The 26,267-nt window shown below is 41.1% G+C and overlaps 1 protein-coding gene across 8 annotated transcripts in view; it reads left to right on the top strand.

The window, feature by feature from the left end:
• Positions 1-20,177, top strand: part of si:dkey-205h23.2 (CUGBP Elav-like family member 4) — a 142,160-nt gene extending 121,983 nt beyond the window's left edge. For all 8 annotated transcript variants that reach the window (XM_034130816.1, XM_034130815.1, XM_034130811.1 and 5 more), the window contains 3 exons: positions 1,273-1,416; positions 6,336-6,485; positions 12,935-20,177. In XM_034130816.1, coding sequence (XP_033986707.1) covers positions 1,273-1,416; positions 6,336-6,463 — 272 coding nt within the window. In that variant the 3' untranslated portion in view covers positions 6,464-6,485; positions 12,935-20,177. The remainder of the gene's footprint in view (positions 1-1,272; positions 1,417-6,335; positions 6,486-12,934) is intronic.
• The last annotated feature ends 6,090 nt before the right edge of the window (positions 20,178-26,267 follow it).

Raw genomic sequence — 26,267 nt, 5'->3', positions numbered from 1 at the left:
CCCACTGTGGGCATAATAATGGATACAATACAAGTCATATTTCCTCTACATAGCAGATTTGCATACATGGAAAAGGAAGACAGTTTCCATGCACTCATCAAGACATTTTATACTTGTGAAAAGTAAACTTCTCAACTGTCCTCACACTCTATTTGGGAAACCTCAAACAAACCACTTCTTTTTTAAAGTAAGTACTCTAAGTCCCCTAAAGCTAAACAGACAGAACCGAGATTCAGATTTTAAATGTTTGAAAAAATACAAATCCACACTCCGTCAACCTGTGTGTGTGTGTGTGTGTGTGTGTGTGTGTGTGTGTGTGTGTGTGTGTGTGTGTGTGTGTGTGTGTGTGTGTGTGTGTGTGTGTGTGTGTGTGTGTGTGTGTGTGTGTGTGTGTGTGTGTGTCCTCTATCTCGCAGCGGCAGAGCATCAGTACAGCCAGCCACCAGTGCAGCTCTCTTATCAGCCTTCTCACCAGCCCCAGTCTCATCTCGTCATGCTATCACCCTGAGCAATGAGACAGGAGAGAATGCTAGCCAGGCAGCCAGCTGCAAGCACACTGTCCCCGAGTCCATCCCATCTCTCTCTCGCTTTTTCTCGGGCCATGGTTCGCTCTCTTTCCTTCCAGTTCATTCCTCCCTTTATCCAGATTGAACCTGTACAATATGTGGCAGCTGGGTGGAGGAGTGTGGAGGGATGGAGAGCGAGAGATTGGAAGACAGTCCTACTGTCACGGAGTAATTGGGACACAAACTTGGCTTATGCTCTGCCTCCTCCTCTCTTCCTCTGTGACTCAGTGTCCCAATATAACCATCTTAATATTTCTCCTCCAATCAAACTCTGTGTTTTTTATCCTGTTTTGTATTTCGCTTTTACTTATATCTCTGCCACTGTGCACTGCAATTGCCGGCACATTTTCTGATTCAATAGGCACATTTAATTGTATAAAATTATCCTTTAAAGGGCCTCCTACAGTACATGCAGTAGTTTGGATCGGGGTAATCGGATTTAAATGAGCTGACCAACGCTGAGAGTGACCTTATAACACTTTAGAAACAGGACTTAAGAGTGTGTACTCCACAATAACTAGCTTTCCCACAACTAATGCTTGTGCCACGGAGAACATAATATCAATTTGGTGTTTACATGGCTCCTGCGTTCCTTAGATTATTCTCTTGATTGCTTTATCGAGTCATTCTTCCACCTGTGTTATTGTTATTATGGTCAGCCTCTCCTTCTGTTTATGCCCTCCTGTTGTTTTCCTCTCATCACCAGGGCCAGAAGGTTGCAACCTGTTTATTTATCACCTGCCCCAGGAGTTCGGAGATGCGGAGCTCATGCAAATGTTCCTGCCTTTTGGCAACGTCATCTCCGCCAAAGTGTTTGTGGACCGAGCGACCAATCAGAGCAAATGTTTTGGTAAGTCAGAAATGGACACACACGGACAATTTGGTTTAGCTCGATAATGAAAAAATAAGAGTGTGTTGTGATGGATGCTCGAATTGCCTTAAATCAGTGATGAAAGAAGTACTGTCTTTTACTAAAGTTGTACATTAACCACATTTTTTAAATACTCTGTTAAAAGTAAAAGTCCTGCATACAAAATCTTACTTAAAATATACCTAACGAACCAAAAGAGTACTTGTAATACAAAATGGCCCATCATATTTCACATATACTCAATGATTGCATTATGATTTTTGATGCATTAATGTTTTCATCACAGCTGGTAAAAGACCTCATTTGAATGACTTTATATACTGCTGGATATGTTAACCTGTTTTTATTTGAATATGTATATTTACAAGTGGTTTATATGTTGCTTTTGCTAATAATCTGTATTTGTAAAGTAACTAATGCTGTCAGATAAGTGATACACATATATTGGCTTCTGAAATGTAGTGCAGTTAAAGTATACAATGAAAATATACCTATCTCAAAAAGTACCAGAGTACCTAAAAATGTACTTAAGTTCGGTTTCTGAGTTAATATACTTCACTACATTCAACCTCTGCCTGAAATAACCCAAGCCAAACCACCATGAATCCCAGATGACGCCACTGACCCAGACACCTTTCCAAATAGTGGCATTTGCTCGAAACATCAATTCCTCAGCCTCTCTATCTCACCATTCCTAACACAATCAGGATCCATCTCCACTTCTCTGCCATTCCCAGACTCCTTTACCCAAGAGAAAAAACAGACCCCCCCCCCCCACACACACACACACTTCAGGCCTCCAGCCGGGCCACCTAGCCACATCATGCCATCCCTCCCCTCTTTTTCTCTCACCTCCCACACAGAAAACCAGTTCATCAGGGTGGAGGCGGTGCAGGTGGAATCCACGGGCTTAAAGAGATAATAATAGACTGGTGTGGGGCCTTACTGTTGATTCAGTTGGACAGCAGCACCCAGGGGACAGGCAGAGAGAGAGAGAGACTCCCAGCATTGGCTTTCTTTCACTTTCTCTTCAACATGGCATGTCTATGAGGCTTTCTCTTCCTCTCTCTTCCCCCCCGTCTGTCTTCTTCTGTCCATCTCAGGACTCTCTGCCTCCCATTGTGTGCTCTCCTCTAAACATATGCCTCCCGCTATCACTATCCGTCAGTCACCAAGGGGGAAGGACAAAGGGGCGTTGACCTCATCAGTCTCACCGGCTTATTTTCAACGGCTTGTAATTAAGATCTTGGCTGAAAAACAGCAATTTAACCCATGATTCTTTTGTGAGGTGAGGTTTTTTTATTCAGTCATTTCTCCCTCCTTTTTATAGCAGAAGCCCCGGGGCTCCTTTGTAAGACATTAACAAATTAGGCAGCCGAAGAGGCTGTGCATTAAGGGGGATAAGTTATTAGGCCTCTAAGAACTTGGAACACTTCATCTTAAAAATGTGTGTTTAGCCTTGATGATGTGGTTAATGGGCACTGGAGACTACCGTACATGTAGATCAACTGGAAGAGTAACTATTTATAGATGTAGAAATAAAAGATTGATTCATTGTCAATGGTTAACATGTACACACGTGGCCTCGTGCACACTCGACACACTAATTGAAAGAAAATGACCTTCCTGATAGTTGAGGAAACCATTTTCAAAGCAGTGTATGTAAAAAGGACGACATGAAAAGATAAAGACAGTTCATTATTTATACCTATAAGTATTCCCATATAACAAAGAAACCGGCCTGAGTCAGTATTAAGATATTTTAATTTATTTTAAAAAGCACAACACAACCTTTTTTTTCTTTTCCTAATAAAATCAAGTGTGTTGATGTAGAATCTATATTTCAATAAGCAGCATATTTCTAATTTCTTAATGTAATTAAAGGTGGGGTATGTAATTTATTTCAGAAACACTTTTTGTTATATTCCATGGAATGCTCTTAACATCCCGATAGCAATGAATACATTAAATGCTTTGACAATAAATACATAAAAAAAATTAATCTGTGGAAGCCGTGGCGCTGTAAAAAGCACGACCAATCATCTGAGCCGGCCCGGCTAAAATAACTGGATGGCCTACCTGCCTGTCAGCCTTCCATCTGTGCACAAACTTATCTCGTGCCCTCATTGGTCATATGCGCGTTCGTGTGTGTTGGAGGAGGGGCTCTGTAAGGAAGTGGCAGATTTTTTCCAGTTGTGTATTTTCAAATTCTAGCGCACTCGAGCTGGTTTCTCCAAAATTACATACCCCACCTTTAAGGTTAACAAGTTTGTAATATTATTAATTAAATAGCTTTGAAAAAATCGCTTGCCACTGCAGAATGACTTGTGAGTTTCAACAGAGAAATCTACTGTCTGCACACGGCCTGATTTCTCTGCAGTAATCTACATTTTGGGATTTAGACAGGAGATAACCAAACATCACTCTTTTACACAGTGTTTACAGAAGAGCTCTGAAATGTGCATATGATAAAAAGGTCACTGGAGGAGCACTAGAAACATGTTCTTATAAAGGATTTATTTCTGGAGTAGGATTTGAAATGTACTCTTAAGGGATGCATCACTGTCAATTCAGACAGATGTCTGTTTCCTTCAGTATCTTTATTTGCTTAGTGATTACATGGATATGTGCAGGTGAGATGAAGGAAAGCCTTGGGAAACATATTCCTCTCCAGGCAATAAAATAGAAAATAAGACGACAAAAAGCAAGAGTGGCAAAAAGTACAAATAACTGGCTAGTTACCGGTGCTTTAATGAGTCACCACAATGTAAAGAACATCCAAAAGGCAGACGTGTGCATCCCATTGATATTCACAGTAGAGGAGCTGCTGTGTTTTATCTAACCTGGGTCTCTATGGATGTAACATTAGTCTTAATCCTCTGCGTTCAGTCACTCAATATTGACTTCTAAAAGTGATCAAAGCGTACCTTGTTAGGTGGAATTAGCTGGATTTAGCTTGAAAATGAATTTCAAAAGGTCTTCTGAGAATGGAATGACACACTCTCTCTCACGCACACACACGGCCTTTACATTATATACACAGTGCTTTTTAGAAGAGAGAAAAGAGGAGTTGCAATGTACCTACAGTAAAGCTATATTTTATTGAAGTTGTAAAGCTCCTTTTTTGTTTCTCACTTTGAAGTTGCATGTGTGTGTTTCATGTTTCACCAACACTCATACATACTGAGCAACCCTTACATCTTTGAAAAGACTTTGAAAAGAAATAAAACCATATAAACGAACAAGCAAATCTCCAATCAACACTTTCAAGTGAAAATAATTATCACAATTAATACATGCATGAACATTTAGGCTACTAAACTGTGAAGTTTGAGGTGCACATTTTGAAAAATAAGCAGCAAATTCACTATCATGTTTACAGGGAGTTCAGTGATAGTTGATACAGATCGAGGGACAATTTCACAAGCCTGAGAGAGTATCTGAACCTGGACCTCACCTGCAGACCTCTGAAATAGTAGAAAAAGTGTTCATAAAACACCATCACTGCACAGACATATTAACTATTCTTTCTGTGGCAATGTGAGACTTATGAACTGCAGCATTCTCCACCTGGTCCTCGACTTGAGTTTCCCTATTGTCACCCTGTTTGTTGCAGTCTTGTTTTTATAAAAAATGCACAACATCACAACACGTACAGACATTCTGCTAATATGGATGGCTGCCGTGAGAGCCGTACATCAAACATTAGTACCGTTCGGGGCTTTGAGCTGCACAGAACCACACACACTCAGAGTTGCATCAAAGATATGAAACCTCAGCCGGTTACTTTGTCTCGAGAAAAACAGCCAAAGCTCGAAAACATGTTCAAATATTTAATCCTACTTTAAGATTATTCGAATGTCCATGCATTTCAAACACATCTGTGTCCTCACTGTCAGTACTTTGACCCCCAGCATCCTATCGTCTTTTTTGGCATGTGGATGTTAATGTGAGGTATGGAGATCCGTTAAAGCCAGGGATAGTGTGTGTCTGTGTATGTGTCTGTGTGTGTGTGTGTGTGTGTGTTTGTGGGATTGGGAGGGGGATCACTGCCAACTGACAGGCCCTTCCCAGCTCAGTTTGTTTAAAGGGTTTGTAAAAGCAGCAGCCTTATCTCACCCGCACTGACAAAAGCCTGCCCTCTCCCCCCAAATTAAATTGGACCCATAGCGGTGTGATCAAATCAGCTGGCAGGCGGAAAATCCGGGCCGTCAATCACCGAGGTGTCTGATAAGAGCAGGCAAGGAGTCCCGGCGTGGAAAGCTGTGGGCTCATTCCGCCTCGACACCCAGGCGATAACTCAGAGCAGCAGGCACCCCCGTCCTACACACCTTGCTCCGAGCATCTCGTCACGACCCCCGTGCCCTTTACTCTTTACTCAGATACACGCTCAGTCACACACACGTACATGAAACACACACACACACACACACGCAGCCCTGCCACTCAAACAACTCAGGTAACGTTCACAGAGTTTGTTCTAAAAAAAAATCCACACACACACAACATGACTCTTTTGCTTCCCCCCCCCCCCGTCTAATCTTTTAACACCTTTTCATGTTTTTTTTGTTCTCTGTTCAAGTTTCTAATAACTCCTCTCCGTTTGATTTTTAATATCTGTGTTATTAGCCTTTGTGGTATTTTATGTAATCTTTTTAATTCGAAGATTTTCAATTAATCCACTGAAAAGAGAAAACAAAGAGCTATTGTTGTGTCATTGTTGAGAGTTAAAAAGGCTCTCTTTTTCTCCCCTCTCTCTCTTTCATCTCGCCTATCTCTTCCCCGCTCCCTTTCTCGTGGTCCTCGCTCATCTCTCACCCATTCTTCTCTGTGTTGTTTCCTTTTTTTCCAATTTTTCTCTCCGACCACTCTCCTCCCGCTCTCTGTTCTCGTCTCAGGCTTTGTGAGTTTTGATAACCCGTCCAGTGCTCAAGCCGCCATCCAGGCCATGAACGGCTTTCAGATAGGCATGAAGAGGCTGAAGGTGCAGCTAAAGCGGCCAAAGGATGCCAACCGACCTTACTGACTCGTCTGCTGTCCATACCCAGGTACAGTAACACCCATACCATAACACAGTGCCATACCATAATACTATGCCATACCATAATACAGTGCCATACCATAATACTATGCCATACCATAATACAGTGCCATACCATAATACTATGCCATACCATAATACTATGCCATGCCATGATACTATGCCATGTCATAATACAGTGCCATACCATAATACTATGCCATGTCATAATACAGTGCCATACCATAATACTATGCCATGCCATGATACTATGCCATGTCATAATACAGTGCCATACCATAATACTATGCCATGCCATGATACTATGCCATACCATAATACTATGCCATGCCATGATACTATGCCATGTCATAATACAGTGCCATACCATAATACTATGCCATGTCATAATACAGTGCCATACCATAATACTATGCCATGCCATGATACTATGCCATGTCATAATACAGTGCCATACCATAATACTATGCCATGTCATAATACAGTGCCATACCATAATACTATGCCATACCATAATACTATGCCATGCCATGATACTATGCCATACCATAATACTATGCCATGCCATGATACTATGCCATGTCATAATACAGTGCCATTCCATAATACTATGCCATGCCATGATACTATGCCATGCCATGATACTATGCCATGCCATGATACTATGCCATGCCATAATACTATGCCATGCCATGATACTATGCCATGCCATGATACTGTGCCATACCATAATACAGTGCCATGCCATAATACTATGCCATGCCATGATACTATGCCATGCCATGATACTATGCCATGCCATAATACTATGCCATGCCATGATACTATGCCATGCCATGATACTATGCCATGCCATAATACTATGCCATGCCATGATACTATGCCATGCCATAATACTATGCCATGCCATGATACTCTGCCATGTCATAATACACTGCCATACCATAATACTATGCCATGTTATGATACTATGCCATGTCATAATACAGTGCCATGCCATGCCTGTTCTCAAACTGTCCTATTTACTTCGAGTATTGGCTGAAATCTGGATCTAATTATTATGCGAGAATTATTTAGAATTCAAATCTACTGTATGCATGATCTTTACTTTAACATATGTGTATCCATCAATTATATAACAAAATAAAATCGAATTTTTAACATGAAATTAATTTTAAATCAAGTAATCGGCAACTTGTTCTGGTTGTTTGGACTGCAACTGTACATCCAGGGCAAAGCAAAAATAAACCTACAAGAATCCTCCAGTCTTACGAACAGTAGAAACCCCCATCACAACCCGTTAGTAAAAACAATACTCATTGTGGAAATGTACATAAACTATTATGACAGACTAATGAAACAACAAAACGCATGAATTATCCAGTTAAATGTTAAATGTGGTCAAATAGGGAAGCAGTTCAAATCCAAATGTGGTAGTCATAATCTGACTTTGTCACAAGGAGCCGTAATACGAGAAGACATTTTTATATATTTTTAGGTCAACGTTTTTTTTAGGATATTAGCCGGGGAAGCTTAAGAGTTTGAAGAAGGCACAGGCCCTCTTCACTTAGGCTCCACTTAATGTGTTTGTTTCTTCTGATTTTTGAAAATAAATGTTTACCTGCAGGAGAAGCTGTGCATAATTACCCATCCACTGAGGGTGGTGATGAGAATCGATGCAAGTTGAGCTACAAGTTAGCAGTTTGTTCACTCCTATGATAGCTTTAATCAGATTTCTGTCATCTTCTTAGCAAAATCTAAAGGTGTTGTCAGTTAAATCTTTACTTATGGGAGCTTTCATCAGGGAGCCGCACAACGATAGTATATTTAAAGTATAACAACCTTTTACAGAACTACTAATGAGCATGATGAGTGGTTCCTACACACAAAAAAACAAAATATGTTTAATGTACTTGTATACACAGTGAGCACTATTTGGTTAGTTCAAGTAATACTTCACTAAACTCTGCTTTAAATGAAAGTGTCACAGTTCACTTTTAAATGTTGTGTATCTCATCGTGAACTGTGACATCGTTTATCAATCAATTTTCATTTAGTTATCCAATTAACAGTATTTTCTCATATCTCATTTTAATTGCAACGTTAGGGTTACTGTTAATGATTTTACAAATAAATAAATACAAATAAACTAGACAGAAACACATTCTATTTCTAACGCCTAATTCAATGCTAATGTGTTGTTTTGCTCAGGAAAAAGTGTTCAAAAGGATTGTTGAAGTTCAAACTCACTTTGCCAGTATTTAAGCATTCACAGCAACATTGTTAATTTAATACAACTCAACAATTTCAATTATAATATACTTAAATCCAGTTTATTGTGACAAAATAGCTGAATTATGCCAACATGTATCTGCTTTTTTTTTACAAGTATCCACTAACAAAGAATAACAAACAATAGCTCTTAAAACCAGGTATATTCAATGCCTAACAGTTCCTCATTTGGACCTTTACAAAGTCAAAGCTTTCCTACAAAATAATAAAAAGAAAGCTTCACTTTAAAGTGGCACCATCCTTCAATAAAGACTTATTTCACAGTGTCAGGCTTGATTCAAAAGAATCATCCCCCATCTGTTACAAAGTGCAGCTGCCAGTGCAAAATAATATAGATGCTTCCTCTCTCCGCTCAATTGGCCAGACAACTTTTCATTACAATAACATACGCCTGGATTATATTCCTCCATAAATAAAAGCATGGTAATACCGTTTGTTTGTTTTAGATGTGACTCCTTAAAAGCCACAAGATGGCATTCATGGAAGGTGGTGTGCAATACAAATGATAGATGCCTCCTTTATCTCTTGCTTGATAGCGTTTGAATGGAGTCGTGTCCTGCTAATTGAGGAGAAGCTTTCAAAGCACCCTGAGAAGAGAGGAGGGGGGGGGGGGGGGGTGGATTTGAATTTAGCACATCAATGGGGAACAAATGGAAAATATCCTGCTACAGCGCTGAATGACAGGGCAGTCATTGAGATGTACTCTGAATGTCGCCGAGTACAGACATTTCCAACAATAATGTTCTGTCACTATATCAGGAAGTGTGTGTGTGTGTGTGTGCTTGTCGGTGTATGAGTGTGTGTGTGTGTGTGTGTGTGTTTTCATGTCCTCCTTCGTCTCTGGTCTGGTACAATTCATCTGTGTGTTTATTTCTTCTGTTATTACACCACTTCTATTGTTTGAGTTAAGGAAAAGCAATAGACCAAATCCAAGAGCAATCACATGAAAACATTAAAGAAAAAATACCCCAGCGGTGCTCCTGAAGCCAGCTCCTGGTTTATAGATTCTTAAAAAACCATGAGGGATCGAACATAAAGAAGTTGGATATGACAAATTGAACCAATCTACTTTTAGGAATATTTTTCTTACAAATTGCCTATTATTGTGGAAGACGGTACATTGAGTTTTTGAGCAAAAGACTGAAATAAGTTCAACTGTAACTGTTTAATTTTCTAGAATGAACTGCATTATGATGATGAAAAACTTTGATGATGATTTTTTTTGTGTTCCTTAGGTATAAAACTTCAATATGTAGATAAGTTCAGAAGCCCCCATTTCTTCTCTCCAATACTGACGATTCGCTTTGAAGTTGAATTAAAAACACGATCAGACAGCATTCTCTCCTGCTGGTCTCAGGAGCCCTGCTACTCTGAAATTGCGTTCTGTGTCTTAAAGATAAACTTAATGCAAAAAAAAATCCGAAGCCCTCACTGTACGGCCACCCTCATGGCAAACAATGCAAGGCAAATCCAATTACTGTAGACAGGACAAGTTTCTGAAATATGCATTCCTGCCTTAAGGGTTATCTTTGTGAATATAAAAACATCTATTCAACCTTTTAACCTGCAAATGTTGTCAGCCTGAGAAAACTTCACAACGCACAAAAATACCCTTTTTTCTGTTGAAGATTATGTGTTCTGTTATTTCTGTTTTACATGTCAATTTCAGTTTTTATGGTAATGACCATAATAACCTCATTTGATTTATCAGGCAGAATAAGTGAGAGTGTGGAATACGTGTGGAAAGGGTGCTTTGAATTCTGACTTTAAGGAAGAGAAAATCCCACTGTTTCTTTCCTTCTTTTGCACCCCCACCAACCTGGCAACCTGACCAACCAATCACAGTGTGAGGTGGCCTTTCTCCGCTATAGCCACCTCCCACCCACACCTGTCATGGGGCCAAGTTCCCACAGCTGTAAGTTGAACCCATGGTGTCATTTTCTTTTGGATGACGTCATGTGGTGGGACTGTGACTGCGTTGCATGACGTGGCGTTGATTGATATCTCTAAACTCTATCTCTTCTGCCCTCCGTTTTAAATATATATAAATATATATATACTGTATTTTGTATATTGGCAGTTTGTGGAGTGCAGTAAAACGATGCCTTTCTTGGCTGTTGTACTTAATGTAACTGACGTGCTAAATGGTTGGTTGATTATAACTGGAAGTGGCCTTTAACCCTTTGTGCTATTGTACCGTGTGCCCTTGTGATGTTTTACTTTTCTCTTGTGGGGTCCATGTGTATGGATGTACTGTATTTTCTATTTCTCTATTTCTTCACATTCACGTCAACCGTGTTTTTTCTCCAGCAAACTTGTTTTTTTGTTGTTTTTATTAAAAGTCTGAATCTTTTCACAAAGGACAATCTTCTCGCCCCGATCGACAGCTGTTTAGTTGAGAGATGGCCAGGGTGACCCTATGTTTGTGTAGCCAATTAAATCTCCAGCGTTCATGCAGAGAGCAACGGCAAATGTTGACACTCCACTTCTCCGTGGATTCCATCTGCACAGGGAGTACTTCTGCAAGATTGTTTTGTTTGCCTAACATGAGAATCGCTTCCCATGTATTTATTTATGAGGGTGCAAACCAATTACGCCGTGATAGCAGAGCTGCAGGCAGCACTGCAGACCCACATGGCCAAAATATGTCCAGCGTACTGTACACACAGACGTATAAGTAAGAGCAAAATGATGAGTATTTGCTGTTGCTTTGAGAAGGATTATGCCACCAGATAAATTAGCGCTTATGTTTTACTGGCTTGTATCTGAGATAATTGTCTGTAAAAAAGACAAGGCAGCAAACAGCTTCACAGTGAAAAGCTCCTTTCTTAGCAAGTGAGTTTGTTTCCATCCCTCCAGGCCAAACCCTGATAGTCGTTTTCATCGAACTCGTACGGCCCTATTCTTTCAGAAGCCCTGCAGGCGACTCTCCCTCCCGTAGTCTATCCAATGAACACAGGAGGGGTGTCTAGCTGGAGAAAACGGGAGGGATAAGGTCTTTCTGGCATCAACTATGCCTCTTAACTGCAAGGTGCCTTTTATGGAGCCATCTAAGTAGGTGGCTGTTTGGCAGGAGGGCTGTGACAAAAAGCTTGTGAAAAAAAGGAACTGAATTCTTTATTATCTGACGAAGTTGGAGGGTGAAATACTTAGGAGGTTTTCCAAGAGGCTGTTTACTTCGGGGAGAAAGAAAAGGTTTCTTCTTCTCTGTGGTAGATGAATATAGCGCCAGTGGCTTATAAAAGAGGGCATCTGTAATTGTGACGGTTAGTGCTTTATGCTGCTAATGGCCGGGGCTCGCTTTGGCACACATAAGAAATAAGCTAGAATCTCCGCTCTCACATCTTAAAAGCAGATCTATTATGAAACTGTAACAAGCTCATTTACAGAAATGGAGCGGTAGAACAAAGAGCGTCTGGGCGCGCGTGTTCCCATCACAAAGTCAGTCCCTTTCATGTTCGCTCCCGGAGAGTGATTTGCTGTGATTTCATAGCCTTTCTTCACCTGCATCATAGCTCACAACATATTAGGGATGATAGGCTGTAAACTAGATCTTTTGTATCCAAAGGTCTGCAGCACGGACACTTATAGTGACAGTCGACACAAAGGCTGGGGATGCTAGGTTGGATTTCCATGGCATCCTCATTACAGGCAATTTCAATTTTTCTTTTTATATGGTACAACCATGAGTTTTTCTGTCATAATCATTACACTATTTCATCACTCGCACTGTCTTGTTTTCTTTATGTTTTCTTCGTGTTCTTTTGGTAGTTTGTTTGTAATGAATTAACAACAAGATGAATGACAGCAACATCTCGGGCAACACTCGGCTGTGTTTCTTTTCATGCAGGGAGATGTAGTCGGTTTAAATTAGGCCTCCCTTGGATTAGTGCTGTCACAGTGTAGATGTCTGTTCCATATGGTTAAAACACAAATCTCCCACCCCACCTCTAGCCCACTTATTTCTGGTTTTTTGATTGACACAGTCCTCTTTTTTTTTCCTTCTCCTCCCCGTCTGTTTCTCATGCTGTTGGCTGTGCCTGTCAGTCTGTGTGATAACCAGGAGCAGCAACCCCGAGCATGTTTGCCGCAGCCTCACTAAATCCACTCTCCTTATTCTCCCCTCTCTTTCAACCTACCTCTCGCTCTGTCTCTGTGTCACAGGATGAAGGGCCACAACACCTTATTTCCACAAGTGCAGTAAAAGTACAAAGACTTCTTGCTCTGCTACATATCATGAAGGAAGGGTGGTCCCTTGATCCTGCTGAAAACCCGCTGAAAGATTGGGTGACTGAGAAAAAGGATCCCAGAGTTGTTGTTGTTTTCTTTTCTTTTTTCTTTCTTCGCAAATGCCTCTTTTTTCCCTGTTTTGCTTTGGCGTCTGTGGAAGAAGATTTTTTGCAGAGACCAACTTTTTGCTGCTGTTTTTTAGACATGATGGGGGGAAAAAACCTTTATAGACTCATTATGCTCAAAGCATGCATACTGACACAGGATATAGATAAACACACATAACACACAAGACATACACATTTAAAGATACTACACTTAAAAAACAATGAAAAATGAAAAAAACGAAAAACTTTGTACATGTATAAATACGTGCAAATGCCAACTCAAGTACTGACGCAAACACGTGCAAAAACACACAAACACACACACCAGCCTGCTGCCATTTTGGTTTTTGTGCCTACACAGGTGTTGTGCTCTGTGACAGGGCGAGCTCTGGATCAAAGAAGAAGAAGAAGAAGAGGGAGAAGAAGAGGGAGAAGAAGAGGGAGAAGAAGAGGGAGAGGAGGGAGAGGAGAATCCAGGATAATTTACATGCATCATTCCTTAGGAAATAGGGACCAAAGGACTAAACGCTTTTTAAAAGAATATAAATATATAAATATATAAATATATATTTAAAAACTCATACCTTGTAGCTGCAAGTATTACAATTTACTCGTAGTCAAAAAAATCATTAAATCAATATCCAGTGGCCTACTGTAAGTATGAATAAAAGAAAATGGAAATAATGTATAAAAAAAGAAATGGCATCGTAGTATAGGGGATGATCTTTTGCTCTGGATGCTGATTTAGCACCAGGTTGTAGTATAGTAAAGTAGATTAGAAAAACAATGTAGATTTGCTAACTTTTGCTGTTGTTTAAAAAAAATACTTGAAGTCGTAATGAAAAGTGGGCAAAAGTGAAGGAAAATGGAAAACATTCATCCGCCCCTGTACGCAACGAGTCTCTTTCTCTTGGATGTTAAGGTATCAGCCACTGGATATCTCGCTCATCATGATGTTTAAGTCACCGCACTCTCTGACAGCTACGAACAGACTGTTCTGGAAGAAAAAAAAGAATGCTGAGAGTGTAAAAAAAAAGAAGACAGAACTAACTCATGTCTGTGCTGGACAGGGTGCAGACGTCTAAGGCTTCTCACTGGCCTTTGTGTTCAAGCGACAATCCACTGTAAAGACCAAGCAAATGGACATGGGGTGTGTTTTTCTTTTTTTTCTTGACCTTTTGTATTGCAACAAGGAGTGTGAATTATGAAGCCACAAGTTGTTAAGGGGTAATGGTTCTACTTAGAGAGATGGACAAATGGACGGTCATGAGGGCAACAGAAGGTGACAGCTACTGAAACTGCCAGCAGAATGAACTCAGTATACAAATGAAATGGCCCTTAGGAAATCTGTCAGAAAAAACTAAGTATGCCTGGTGTAAACAAGCAGGACAATAACTGACAGGCCAAGGATATACACTATGTGTCCACTGGATCAGCTGCAAAACCCGGATACATTTCACCTCCTGTCTCCTTGCAGAGAAACACTCCCTGAAGACAAACTCTATTTACGGTATCAACGGCAAGGAAGTGCAGGCTTTTAGAGCTAATTTTGCTCTGTCAAATATAATGTAAATTCCTCTATTAACATGTTCCCCGCCCTGCTTTTCTTCATGTATTATACAAAGAGCCAACGCTTAAACAGACAATATTTAAACTCCATTATTCAGCTCGCTTGTAGCCTCTCTGACACCGACGCCAGGCAGGACAGAGAAAAGCACTCCACTTCTGTCATGTCCTGATTTAAAGCCTTCATTTTGACTGTCTTAGAGCTCTGGATGCAGGCTCTTCTCTAAAAAGCAGATCAATATGTTTGGCATGAGTCTAGAGGGAGGAGCGATGCTGCTTCAGTCACTCTCAACACTTCCCAATTTTCTCACCAGCTCACATCCGTACACCAGCCCTTTGAGCAGTGGCAGCTGGCGGTAAGAGGCATGGCTAGGCAAGGAGGGAAGGAGGGGAAGAGAGGAAGTCAACAACCAAACATGACATCAGGATCTTTCAGACATATGCTTCTAGGATAAAGACCAATGACTTAATCTGGAAATGTAGAAGCTGTAAACAAGCTCCTGGTGGCAAACACTACATGTGCTTTTGAAAAACAGGGTTAAAACGTTAACAAATTAGGCTCAAATCCAACCAATTCCTATTTACTACTGAGACTCTCCTCCTTGCCATTCCATCCTTTTTACCGCTAGCTTTGCTCAGAGAGAAGCAGATCAGAAATATTAAAAATCACTGAAGGAGGGACTGAAACATGTGCCAGCCAATAGCTAAATGCACCGCTATTCTTGGAGATTTACATAAGCGGAAGGTTTTAATTTGATATCAACGTGCCATATAGCCCCCTCTCTTTCTCCTGTCCTAAGAGCAGCCATGCCTTTCTAAAACCTCGGTGCAACTGTTCAGCAGCCCTCTCCCCTTGGAACAGCGTTTTCAAACCTGGCTAATGTCTGCGCTCACTACCCTTCAATTATCTCCTGCACCGTATTAGACATGCTATTTCACCTTTCCCTCTAATCACACTGTAATCACCAGCCTCTATACATTAGCAGCAACCAAGTGAAAAATCACCGGGATAATCACTTGGACCAAATGACGGGAGAGATGGTCCCCTGCATACACGTGGATGACAGAAGGAAGATTAGAGAGAATTATGTTTGTGCCTTCTCCCTGGCAAGGCTGCTGACAGCTGACCTGGCACCAATAACACTGCGAAATGTACTCAAAGCGGCAAAGGAAGACGTGGGATAAAACCTTCCATATCATAGCAAGGTGTTTAAAAAGGAGATTAGCAAAACTAAAAGAGAAAGCTGGACGATACAACCATATTCTTCAAACATTCAAATTGGGTCAAAACCAACAATTTAGAGGAAAATCTGCAATTCTTAAGAAGTATCTTCATCTCTTTTTATTTCACAAAATGTAATTGTTTTATAAATACTCGCAAATACAATTATTTATTTCTCTTGTGTGTATCCCTGCTGGGACACCTACAAAGCACCTGAACGAATATTTTAGAAGCCCAGTACTTCTTTAGTTTAACATTTGTGGCCATTAAAACACAGCTTTTTAAAAATGGTATTCAAATAAAAAGTAGGGTAGCCCTCCCATTCAGCCATTAGTTGGAAGCTATAGTGGAAATGCAGTAAGCTACATGATTTGTCGTTGAGTGAAGTGGGTCAAAACAAAGCCATGTTCTGCAAACCGATTTGTGCTCATTATTCATGTGAAGCTGAACTAATCGATGGGAAATCTAATGTTGCATGAGCAATGACATTTCCTGTGCTTGTCTCTGCCATCTTTAGAATACATTCTGCGAGTGAGGCTCTGTCAGGCTGAACATGAACCCTGCATGCCTGCTCCGCTGATCTCCTCTCTGTCTTATATCTGATGCTGTGTGAGTTCCCTCTGCTAATGGCAGGTTGAGTCCCCAGTGAGCCAACAAAAAACCTAGCCTGGTATCCTGCTGTCTGCTTGGCTAACAGTGCAGTGTTCATGTAGCATCAATGCTATGCCAGGGCTAAATTAGGCTTTGTGAAATCAGAATTTCAACACTTTTAACAATGGTTGCTGTTATAACTTATACGCTCAGGGGAGGGTGTTACTGAGGTGACGTGCATTCAAAACAGAAATAGCTGAGAAACCTGCTCGGAAACTACCAAAACATGAAAAGGAAGTAGTCTCCGCCTGCCCCGTTACCCTGTCTGTCTACTCTTGTTATAAATCCAGGCCATGTTTCACCTCTAAGAGCAATGATAAACCCAGAAGGCAGTCACTAAGCTGTTGCCAAAAGGGATATTGTATATGTCCTCTAATTTAAAAAGATAAAAAAGAACATGGCATTTTAACCTAAAGGAATCAGTATGAATCAAATTATTGTGAGAGTAAAACATGCAAAGCAAATCCTACAAAGCAATGTCAAGTTTTATGTCCATACCCCCGAAGCATGCAGCTTTTCTTCTCTTCTCATACTGCCTTTATTTAGCAATCAGTGATTTAGTGTGCACATATCCAGCACTCTCAGTATGAGCTCACTGCCACTGATGCGTGCGCCCACTCTGACCCTGTATTATTAAACGAGAATTTGGGGGGTTTATACATAATATACCCTTTTCCTCAGCTGCCACTACACCACTGCTTATAAGGTCAGTACTCTAGAGGACCGTGTATCCTTAGAAGGCCCCAGCCAATGGCAGGCGGAGTAGAGAACTGCTGGAGCATGTCTACGAGTCCCCAACCCCCTGGGTGCATAACACTCACCCTAAAATAGCAGAGATTGTCAAGGAAAGGAAGTGAAATGTAATTGACTGAAAGTGGAGAGATAATTAAAGGAACCTGTTGGACAGGAGGGAAGAAATTAACGCCTCTCATTTAATAGCTGCTTTGGGAGAGAGCTTTTCCGTCATCTCACTCACTTTGCAGCGGAGAGGGTTTTGCTGTGGAAATGGGATTTAGTATGGAAAAGGGGTGGAGGTTGAAACAGGCACTGGGTGGCGGGGGTGCTTTGTGCTAAACTGACACTCCACAAAATCACTCCCAATGCTCAGGGCATCAGGCGCTATGATGTCATGATTAGTGGAGAGGTTCAGAGCCTTGCATTATCCATGATCCTGAGGGAGGTCGGGCAGAATCACAGATAAGAAGTGAGCCAGCAGAAAGGCAGATGAAACACCTTTGCATTTATAGTATCGCCATCCAATTCCAACTGACTAACTAACTAACTACAAAAAAAACTGCCATTTTTCGCACAGTGAAACGCTGAAGGTGTCGGATTACATTCAACAACATGGCTGACAGTAATGAAGACTTTTTGTATTCCTTAATGTAAATAGCCTATTAAATACAAAAACAGAGGACGGTTGTATAGCAGCTGGTGTTGAGAATCCCAACTCTGTGGGACAATGATGTCACTATAAAATGTATCCACAGCAGTGCAGGTATCTAGGAGAGTTGTAGTTCCCTTAAGCCCCTTAAGTTTGGGCTCTGAACATGAACAGCATCCTACAACCCTGAGCGTCGGACCAAGGCTTAAGGAAGTGTTTGACTTAGTGTCAAAGCTAAGCCACAGCCCCGAAGTAATCCGTTTATTAAAATTCTGTGTACACCGACATGTCATGATTTTTCTGACGGAAGAAAGATCGCCTGTGCGGTAATTGGATTAGTCCATTTGGGGCTGATGAACAGATATGACAGTGACAGTAGAGTTCATCCATCTGCATGCTCGCCGCAAAAAAACAAAAAAATGCAAAAAGCATCAGCCATCACGACTACACTTTTTAAAATTCATTAGAAGTGAAAGTTTGGGCTTTTTAAGGAGGTTAGTTTTGCAAAAATGTAAACTCCAAGTTTGTTCAACATGTACATAATTCATTTTCGAGTCACACGGTGGAACCCACATGTACGTGGTTAAGCCACGATTGGAAGAAGGGGAGAAACAAGAGAACATTTGTTGTAGAACCCAGCAGAACCCCCTGCCAGCTCGACCCAATCTGCCACAGCTCTCCTGACCACACAGCTGCGTTTCTCCTGTACATACAATATAGCTTATTTTTCAATTATGTTGAACCTTCTTTATAAGCCGTACAATAGAACATGTTCAAACATTTAAAAAAAAATTAAAAAGAATAGTTAATATATTTCAGTGAAACTAAGAAAAAGGAACCTATGAAATAATTTATCCAAAACTGAAGATGAAATGATGTTATTTCTTGTATAGTGAAGCACTGATGTTCAAAAATGGGATTTTATACTCATGTTGGTTCTTTTTTTTCTTTTCTGCTTTGTTATTATCTGCTGAAGCTGGGATAGACCCATTGTCATGAGGTTTATTCGGATATACTTTGATCATTTTTTCTTTATTCTGTATTTTTTTTGGCTGCACAATCCCTGTATGAAATCCCTCGCGGATGGGCAAGTTCAAAGAGGTCTTTTTTGCTCACAGGAAGCTCTTAAATCAATACAAGAATTAACAAACTGCACTGTAAAATGGATAATTGATGGTACCTGTCATGTGGATTCAGAAAAATGAGTCCAATGCACAACTGGGTTTAAATGAATCAGCATTGCATGTTCAAAAAGAATCTCATTTGAGGCCTTTTGTTGTTTTGAGACAAAAAAAGACAAAAAAAGACAAAAAAATATCAAACTTTTCAGTCAGATTGGTTTGAGACCGACGCTGTCATATCTCATTGTCTTTAGGCCATTTCTGTAATGTTTTTATCTTGTCTATCTCTGTCACAATGTAATTGTTATTTTCTTTTTTTCAAAGGGTTGACGGGAATCATTGACATATCTGTTCATTTCATCTTCTCTGTTGTTACAAAAGAAACGTTTTTTTCCACAGTTTATCTGATGTGATCCCATCCACTGAAGACATTGTACCAACAGTAGATAGCGCCACATCGCTTTATTCCAGTCAGGTTGACTTGTTAATACGAGGAGGGAATTCTGCCTTAAACCCAGCCTGTTCTCTCCGACAGTACTACCTGTGAGCCGTGGTCAGACACACTGTATTCTGGGGATGCCAAATGTACTATCTTAAAAAGAAATCTGTTGTGAAGACATCATACACTCCACCAGAGTCAGTTTTGCCTCAAGCCCATTCTGACACACATTTAGGATGTGGTCACCCACCTCCATTTCCATTGGTTACAAGGACCAAAATGTAAACAGCTAACTGAGCAGTTTGCTCCAATCAAGCATTCAATGAGAGCCTTTAAAGAATTTACATTGAGTTGTAGGTGACTTTGCACCATGTATATTTGTATCATAAATCATTACATTCCCAGCTTCACTATCTAGTTTCATCTATTCATATGTTCTCATGCTATTAAATTATTCACGATATGTTTGGGTATTTATATTCACAATGAATTGAATAAGCATTTATTTTATTATTTGACTTGAACAAGCTGTTTTTTTTTGGTTTAAAACAGAGATGTAATTTGAAATAGCGTTGGCTCGGGTCCCTGATTCGGGGTGATATCTCCCATAGTGCTCCTGAACTCTGTAGTTCTCTAGTTCATTATATTCTGCTTAGACTAAAATAAAGCACAGTCCTGTAGAAGATTGAGCCTGCTTTGTCCTTCCTTTTGTATCTATTCACATTGCTTTATATAATAAATCCTGACGGTTTGGATCAATCCTGGTGTGCATGCATGACCCTGTTTGCAAAGACTTGAAGTGTTCTCTGTCCTCTTGTCACTTGGATTGTGGAGAGAATGCATTTAGGACATGTCATTGTTTTAATTGAGCTAACAGCGCTAACCATATCCGAATACCAAATTAGATGAGACGGTTAGTAGAAAATCGTTTAAAAAGGGCGAATAATGCATAATAAATGGAAGGGAGATTGGAAGAGGGAGGGGAATAAATTGTGAATTGATTAAAGGGAAATGGATATTCAGCTCTTGTCTCGTGGAGGTGTTACAGTGGAAACAAATGCAGGTGCAATGCCCGTTATCGTCTGTGAATAAGAAACAGGAGGTCAATCGATTAATCAGAGGTTTTCCTCATGCTGCGTTTTATCGACAGAGACGTTACGATAAGGAGAGTCGGGTCACATTAAAGCCCGTGGTCAGTGTCCTTTTTACGGCCCAGTCTCCTCCTCCTCCCTCATTAACCCTCGAGTCTACCAGCAGTCACCAGGCGCCTGAAAACCCATTACAGCGGAAGGAAAAGTCCATACCATATTGTGTCTCGCCACTAACCAGAGCCCACTGTGCACAGCCAGTGAAATCATTTAAAGGTCCATGTCATGGCCATTTCTACTGATCATAATTCCATTGTTGAGGTCTACTAAAATAGATTTATATTGTGCAATTTTCCAAACTCACATTGGTTTCTCATACAGCATCTCTGTAAAGTATGTGTATTCACTCTCTGTCCTAAACGACTTGTTGGAGCTCCTGCCCCCCCCCCCCCCCCCCCCCCCCTCCCTGTGAGCCCAGTGGCCGTCTGCGAGACAGTGAGACACAGCGAAACCCAGCCCGAAACCAGCCCGAGCACACACACACACACACCCGCAGCCTGGCTGTGAGTTTGTGTGTGTGCTCACACACAGACTCACAGCCTCGCCGCGTCCCACGGTCTCAGGGAGGAGAAATCAGCGGCGCTGCAGCTGAGAAAAGATTGAGTGTGTGTGTGTGAGGACGTAACGTAACGGCACCGTGGACGTAACGTAACGGCTCCACGGATTGGTCCATTTGGACCAATGGGTCCATTTGGGTATGGGCACGTCACTGTACCCAAGAAGAAAACAATGGAAAAAGAGAAATCTCCAACGAGGCGTTCTGGGGCAGCATAGACAGGTCTTTTCTGTGTTAGAGTTTTACTCGCTACAGGGTGTACTTTGAGGGTTTGTAACTTTGCAGACCGTTTACATGCAGAAAAACCTTCATAACACACAAGGGGACGGGTAATAACCGAAAAAGCATGACATGGGACCTTTAAATTGTTTCCTTGAAAATCAACATGGTCCAACAATTTCCTGCAGCTTCAACTGTCCATCACAACAAAAGGAAAACATCAAAAGTCCCTGACAGTAATTGTTCCCAGAGCCGAGTATGACACCCCAGGGAACATCAATGACCAAACCATCCCAAGACACCAAACATCATTTCTTGTTTATGGGCCTCTCCGGTGCGTCCGTGTAGTAGCATTGGTGTGGAAACAGATTTATGGTTGCTAAATTTGCAGGTGATAAAAAGGCCAAGAGTGCCCAGTCGGGGCTCTAACTCTTGGCTATTCACATGTTGACTCCTGTGCCGAGTCCCCGGGGACCCTTCCTCATTGTGCGGCAGACACTCCATGATTCCACATGACAAACTGGATTGTTCCTCGAGTGAGTCCTGCTGAATTATTTTGGTCCTTTCGATTGCATCTCCTACCCCTGAGATTTTCCTCTACTGTTCCCTTAGAGCCATAAGCCTCGACAGCCAGCGTTGTCGATACTCAATCTGTTCTGTAACCCCTAAAGCTAATGAAATGTGCTAACAGGGGTTTGTTTGTTTGTCTCCAGGAGGGGGGCCAGGGGAAAGAAAATGGAACAACAAGACTCTTTTGACAGTTCCATTTTTTCCAATGTTTTGGAGTGAGGGATAATCATGAAGTATGGATTGGATAGGGGAAAGTTATTACGTTTTGTTGTCTTTATCCTTGTTTGAGTTGTACAGAAAAAAAAGGTCAGGTTGTTCCAAACATGGCTCTTTGCAGTTCTGGGATTTATTCTCAATTCTAACTCTCCTACTCTTAGTGTGGGAAAGGAAAAATCGTTTTGCTCACTTCTCTCAGCCTTGTATCCCTCTAAATCTTCAGTGTAAATTTGACAAACACACAAACTCCTGTCTGGCTCGAGTGTTTCTTCTGTGTATTTACTTTATTGGTGAGGATGGTTGGGACTGGGTGTTCTTATAAATCCCAAATATGTCAGCTAACAACACAGACACACAGCCGGTGTTTTTCTAAAGTATGCTTTGCACAAATAACTGAAGTACTATCAATTAGTGACAACAAAATAAAATATGTTATTGTGTAATGTATGTGTTACAAGTTAAACATATTTAAAATGTACCTTAAATCATCATCACTATGCATGCATCCTTATCAATACATCATTATCTGGATCGTTTGGTTTAAAAAATATTAATTTATAATGGAAACCAATATCATCATGTCTACCTATCTCTTGTGCAGCTGACACTATTATGATATAATATATACAATTGACAGATATGCACCGTTGACCATTACTTTCATACAATTAAAATCATGCCATGCGCTTTATTATACCGAGGAATTGCTTTTTAAGTCGTGAATAATGACCTTTCAACTTCATAACTATGTCCTACACAAATATTTACCATATTGACTTATCACCTGTCACTTGCCATGCGTTTAGCATTTTACTTTCATAGTCCATTAATCTATCAGTGCATCCATTACGGACACTCAAGCATTCGGGAGGCTGTGCACACTCCAGCGGGCCTATTAGCATGTTCCTTAATGGGAAACATGCTGCAAACACTGAGAATAAGCTGGGGCACTTAGAAACCTGAATGTGCTCTCAACACTGTCTTCAAATTGCAGATTTGCATAGAAGAGCAGTCATGCCACCTCTTCTCCAATTCTGTTTTTTAAACTACTAATAAAGAAAAGGTCCCTGAAGGAGGCTTGGCATGGCTAGACAAAAGCGGGGCAAATCTCAACCCCATCCCTCTTAACATGCAGATTCCAAAATAACAAAAGATTATAACTAAATGAAAGTGTGGAGAAGACCTGGGTAAGCAAAGCTACACAATCCCTTTGATCCTATTATGTATTACAAAAGCTTAATCAATATCTAATCAAGGGGAATACAGCATGGCGTGTCTTACAGAGCTCTTTGCTGTCAGAGGTGAGGTTGCCATGGTGACTGGACAGGTGTGGGAGAGCTTAGGCTGCAGTGGTATTGATGGAAATTAAGAAGCATTGATGAGACTTGAAGATGCTGGGATTGAAAAGGGAGATAATGAAAGAGAGGGATGCAGCGGGGGAGAGGGACAAAGCAGATTTAGGTGGGAGATACAGGAGGTGATGCAGACAGGTGTAACTCAAGGCTTAGCTCGGCTTTCCACAGGAAGTGCCTTCGCTACGATCAACAGCAAAGATTATTATAGAAAAAACAATGTCTTACAAGACCCGTTTATTTCTGTGTGAAATTAAAGTTGCATATTACTGTCAAGGGTTTCCAATTACCAGGATTTTCTTTTTGCCATAACATTACAACAACGATTGCAACTCAATTTATTTCTCAAGAACCTGACGAAGAAACCACACGCAGCAACGATTAAATGTGCAGAGGTACCAGCTAAATATATGTCAATCTCTCACATGACATAACAAGCAAAGCACCGACAGGTTCTTTTAAAATATGCCTCAAAATGCCTTTTAATTAAAATATCAATTACATTTCTTATGAAGCCAGGTTACAGAAATAAATGAAATTGAGGATATGGCTGAAAATACTTGTGAAAGTACATAATGCAAATTTGGAAAGTGATTTCATTACAAACTTTTTTCAATTTGTGAGGTCTTTATTCCTATTACAAATCATTGGCCTTTCCCATGAGTAAGTATCCACAAAGTTAACACAGTTCCTATTCATTTACATAACTTTTCCAACTGCATATATTCCATAAATAGAAAATAAAATGAGAACACCTCGAGAGAAAACACATGCCCCTATTTTTACATCTAAATTCCTCTCCCTCTTTATCTGAGGTTAGTCACACGGTGGTGGTAAGAAGAGAAGATTAAGTGAGTGAGAATGACATCTGAGTCACAGCCGACCTGGGCCAACTCCAGATGATGTCACCGCGTCGCACAGACTGCGCTCCAGAGGGAAACTTGTCGAGGCGAGCGTCTTCACCGCGAGACGTTGGACCTCTTGACTCGTCCGAGCGGCAGGAGTCCAGAAGGTTCTGTCCGTCCTGGCCCTGAGCCCTGCCCCGTCCCACAGAGAGAGGGCTGTCCACACCTGATTATCACTTGAGATAATTGGTCATTACAGTCCCACTTCAATCAATGAGTCCAATCGAGTAATCAAGGCTGAGATTGAATGAACCCAAACCAGCTTGGAGCCCGCTGGGAGCCTCTAATCGGTATTGGGAAGAGAGCTGCTTTCATCTGTAGATGTACGCAGAATAACACTGTTGTGGTTAAAGCTTTTCAACCATAAAAGTGTTTTTTTTCTACCGCAGTGATTGAGTTTTATGAGTTTCCTTGAGTCGTCAAAATCAAATCATGGGCATCATTTTAATAAAATCAATGGAATAGCATGTTCTTCCCTCATGAAAAAGTTGTATTTACTTGTTTTCCCCCATACACTCACTTATACTTATATATGACCTTATGCTGTCCGACGCTCTGTCACACACACATCGCACTCTTCTCTCCAACCCCCCCTTGTTTAGCTGATGAATTAGCTCTGGCCTTTGTCCAATTCTCTCTTGGTATTTGGCGGGTCAATGTTGTTTAACCTGCCACCTTTCAGCTGTGAAATTCCGTCCATTCTCATAAATCACCCTGAAGTGTCATTACTTTCTGATTACTGTCTTAATCACACAAATACGCAATTATTGCTCCTCATAAGCGTCCAAATTACCACACATGGATAGCTACTCATTCCTGAAACGGGATACACACACACGCATGCATGTTTTATTGGACTATTATATCATATGTTCCATCACAGTTTGTAATTACGGTGTACAAGCATGCTCACCACCATCCTGCCGCCTCGGATATTGTGTGTGTGAGCTCTTACGGGTGCACGGGCAATTGAGTGAGGGTTGTTTGTGTGCTGACAGCTGAGCCGAGCTGAAGTGAAAGCACAATGCCCAGTGACAGAGAGAACAGAGGGATCAAGCATTATCATCAAAAACGACTCCAGTGCTCCCTACTGCGGCCTCACAGCTTCCTCCAGTCAAGCTGTCCGTTTGTTTGTTCGTTTGTTGTGTCAGTGTGGATGGTCCGTCTTTTTGAATCAATGCACAATGCGGCTTCTATTACCCGATGGGGAAGGAGACGAGCAGAGGACAAAAACAAAGTTAAGATCATAAAAACACAAAAAGTGAGGACACCATGTACTTTTCAAATCATTATTCAGATAGTCAAACCTGACTCACATCATCATTTTTTCTTTAAGATAGCCATCGAGCCAGAAGCACATTAAAAAGTTCAACATGCTGCTTTGCTATTACGCCAAAAGAGATATCCAGACATGTGTTTCTGCCCGTAATTCAACTGCGGTTGTCTCCTGGAGGAACTGGCACACATGAGGCCAGTGTGGTTCATAAAAAGACATATCACTGCAGGGAAGTGTGCCTAATTCTGCTCAGAGTGTCTCTCGTAAAGACACATTGTGGCTAGCCTACTAATAGAGCTGTGAGGGGAGAATGATGCAACTCGGAGGCAATGCTTTAATTTGCCCTTGGTTTCGCACACGCGTCTAGGAACAGCCACTCTGGTCCAAAGCTGATTGGCCCGTTTACCTTTACACACGGGCCAACCACTAGCCTCCGAGGTATGAGGTAGCTGGTTTTGTTCAGTTTTGTTTTGCTGGGTTACTTTTTCTCGGCCCGGATAGGTCAAATGTGGGAGATGCAATCGCTGTGGTAGTC

Source organism: Trematomus bernacchii, unplaced genomic scaffold (assembly GCF_902827165.1).
Source record: "Trematomus bernacchii unplaced genomic scaffold, fTreBer1.1, whole genome shotgun sequence".
Classification (NCBI taxonomy): Eukaryota; Metazoa; Chordata; class Actinopteri; order Perciformes; family Nototheniidae; genus Trematomus; species Trematomus bernacchii.
Note: the sequence above shows the minus strand (reverse complement) of the source record. Positions and strands in the feature narration are given on the sequence as shown.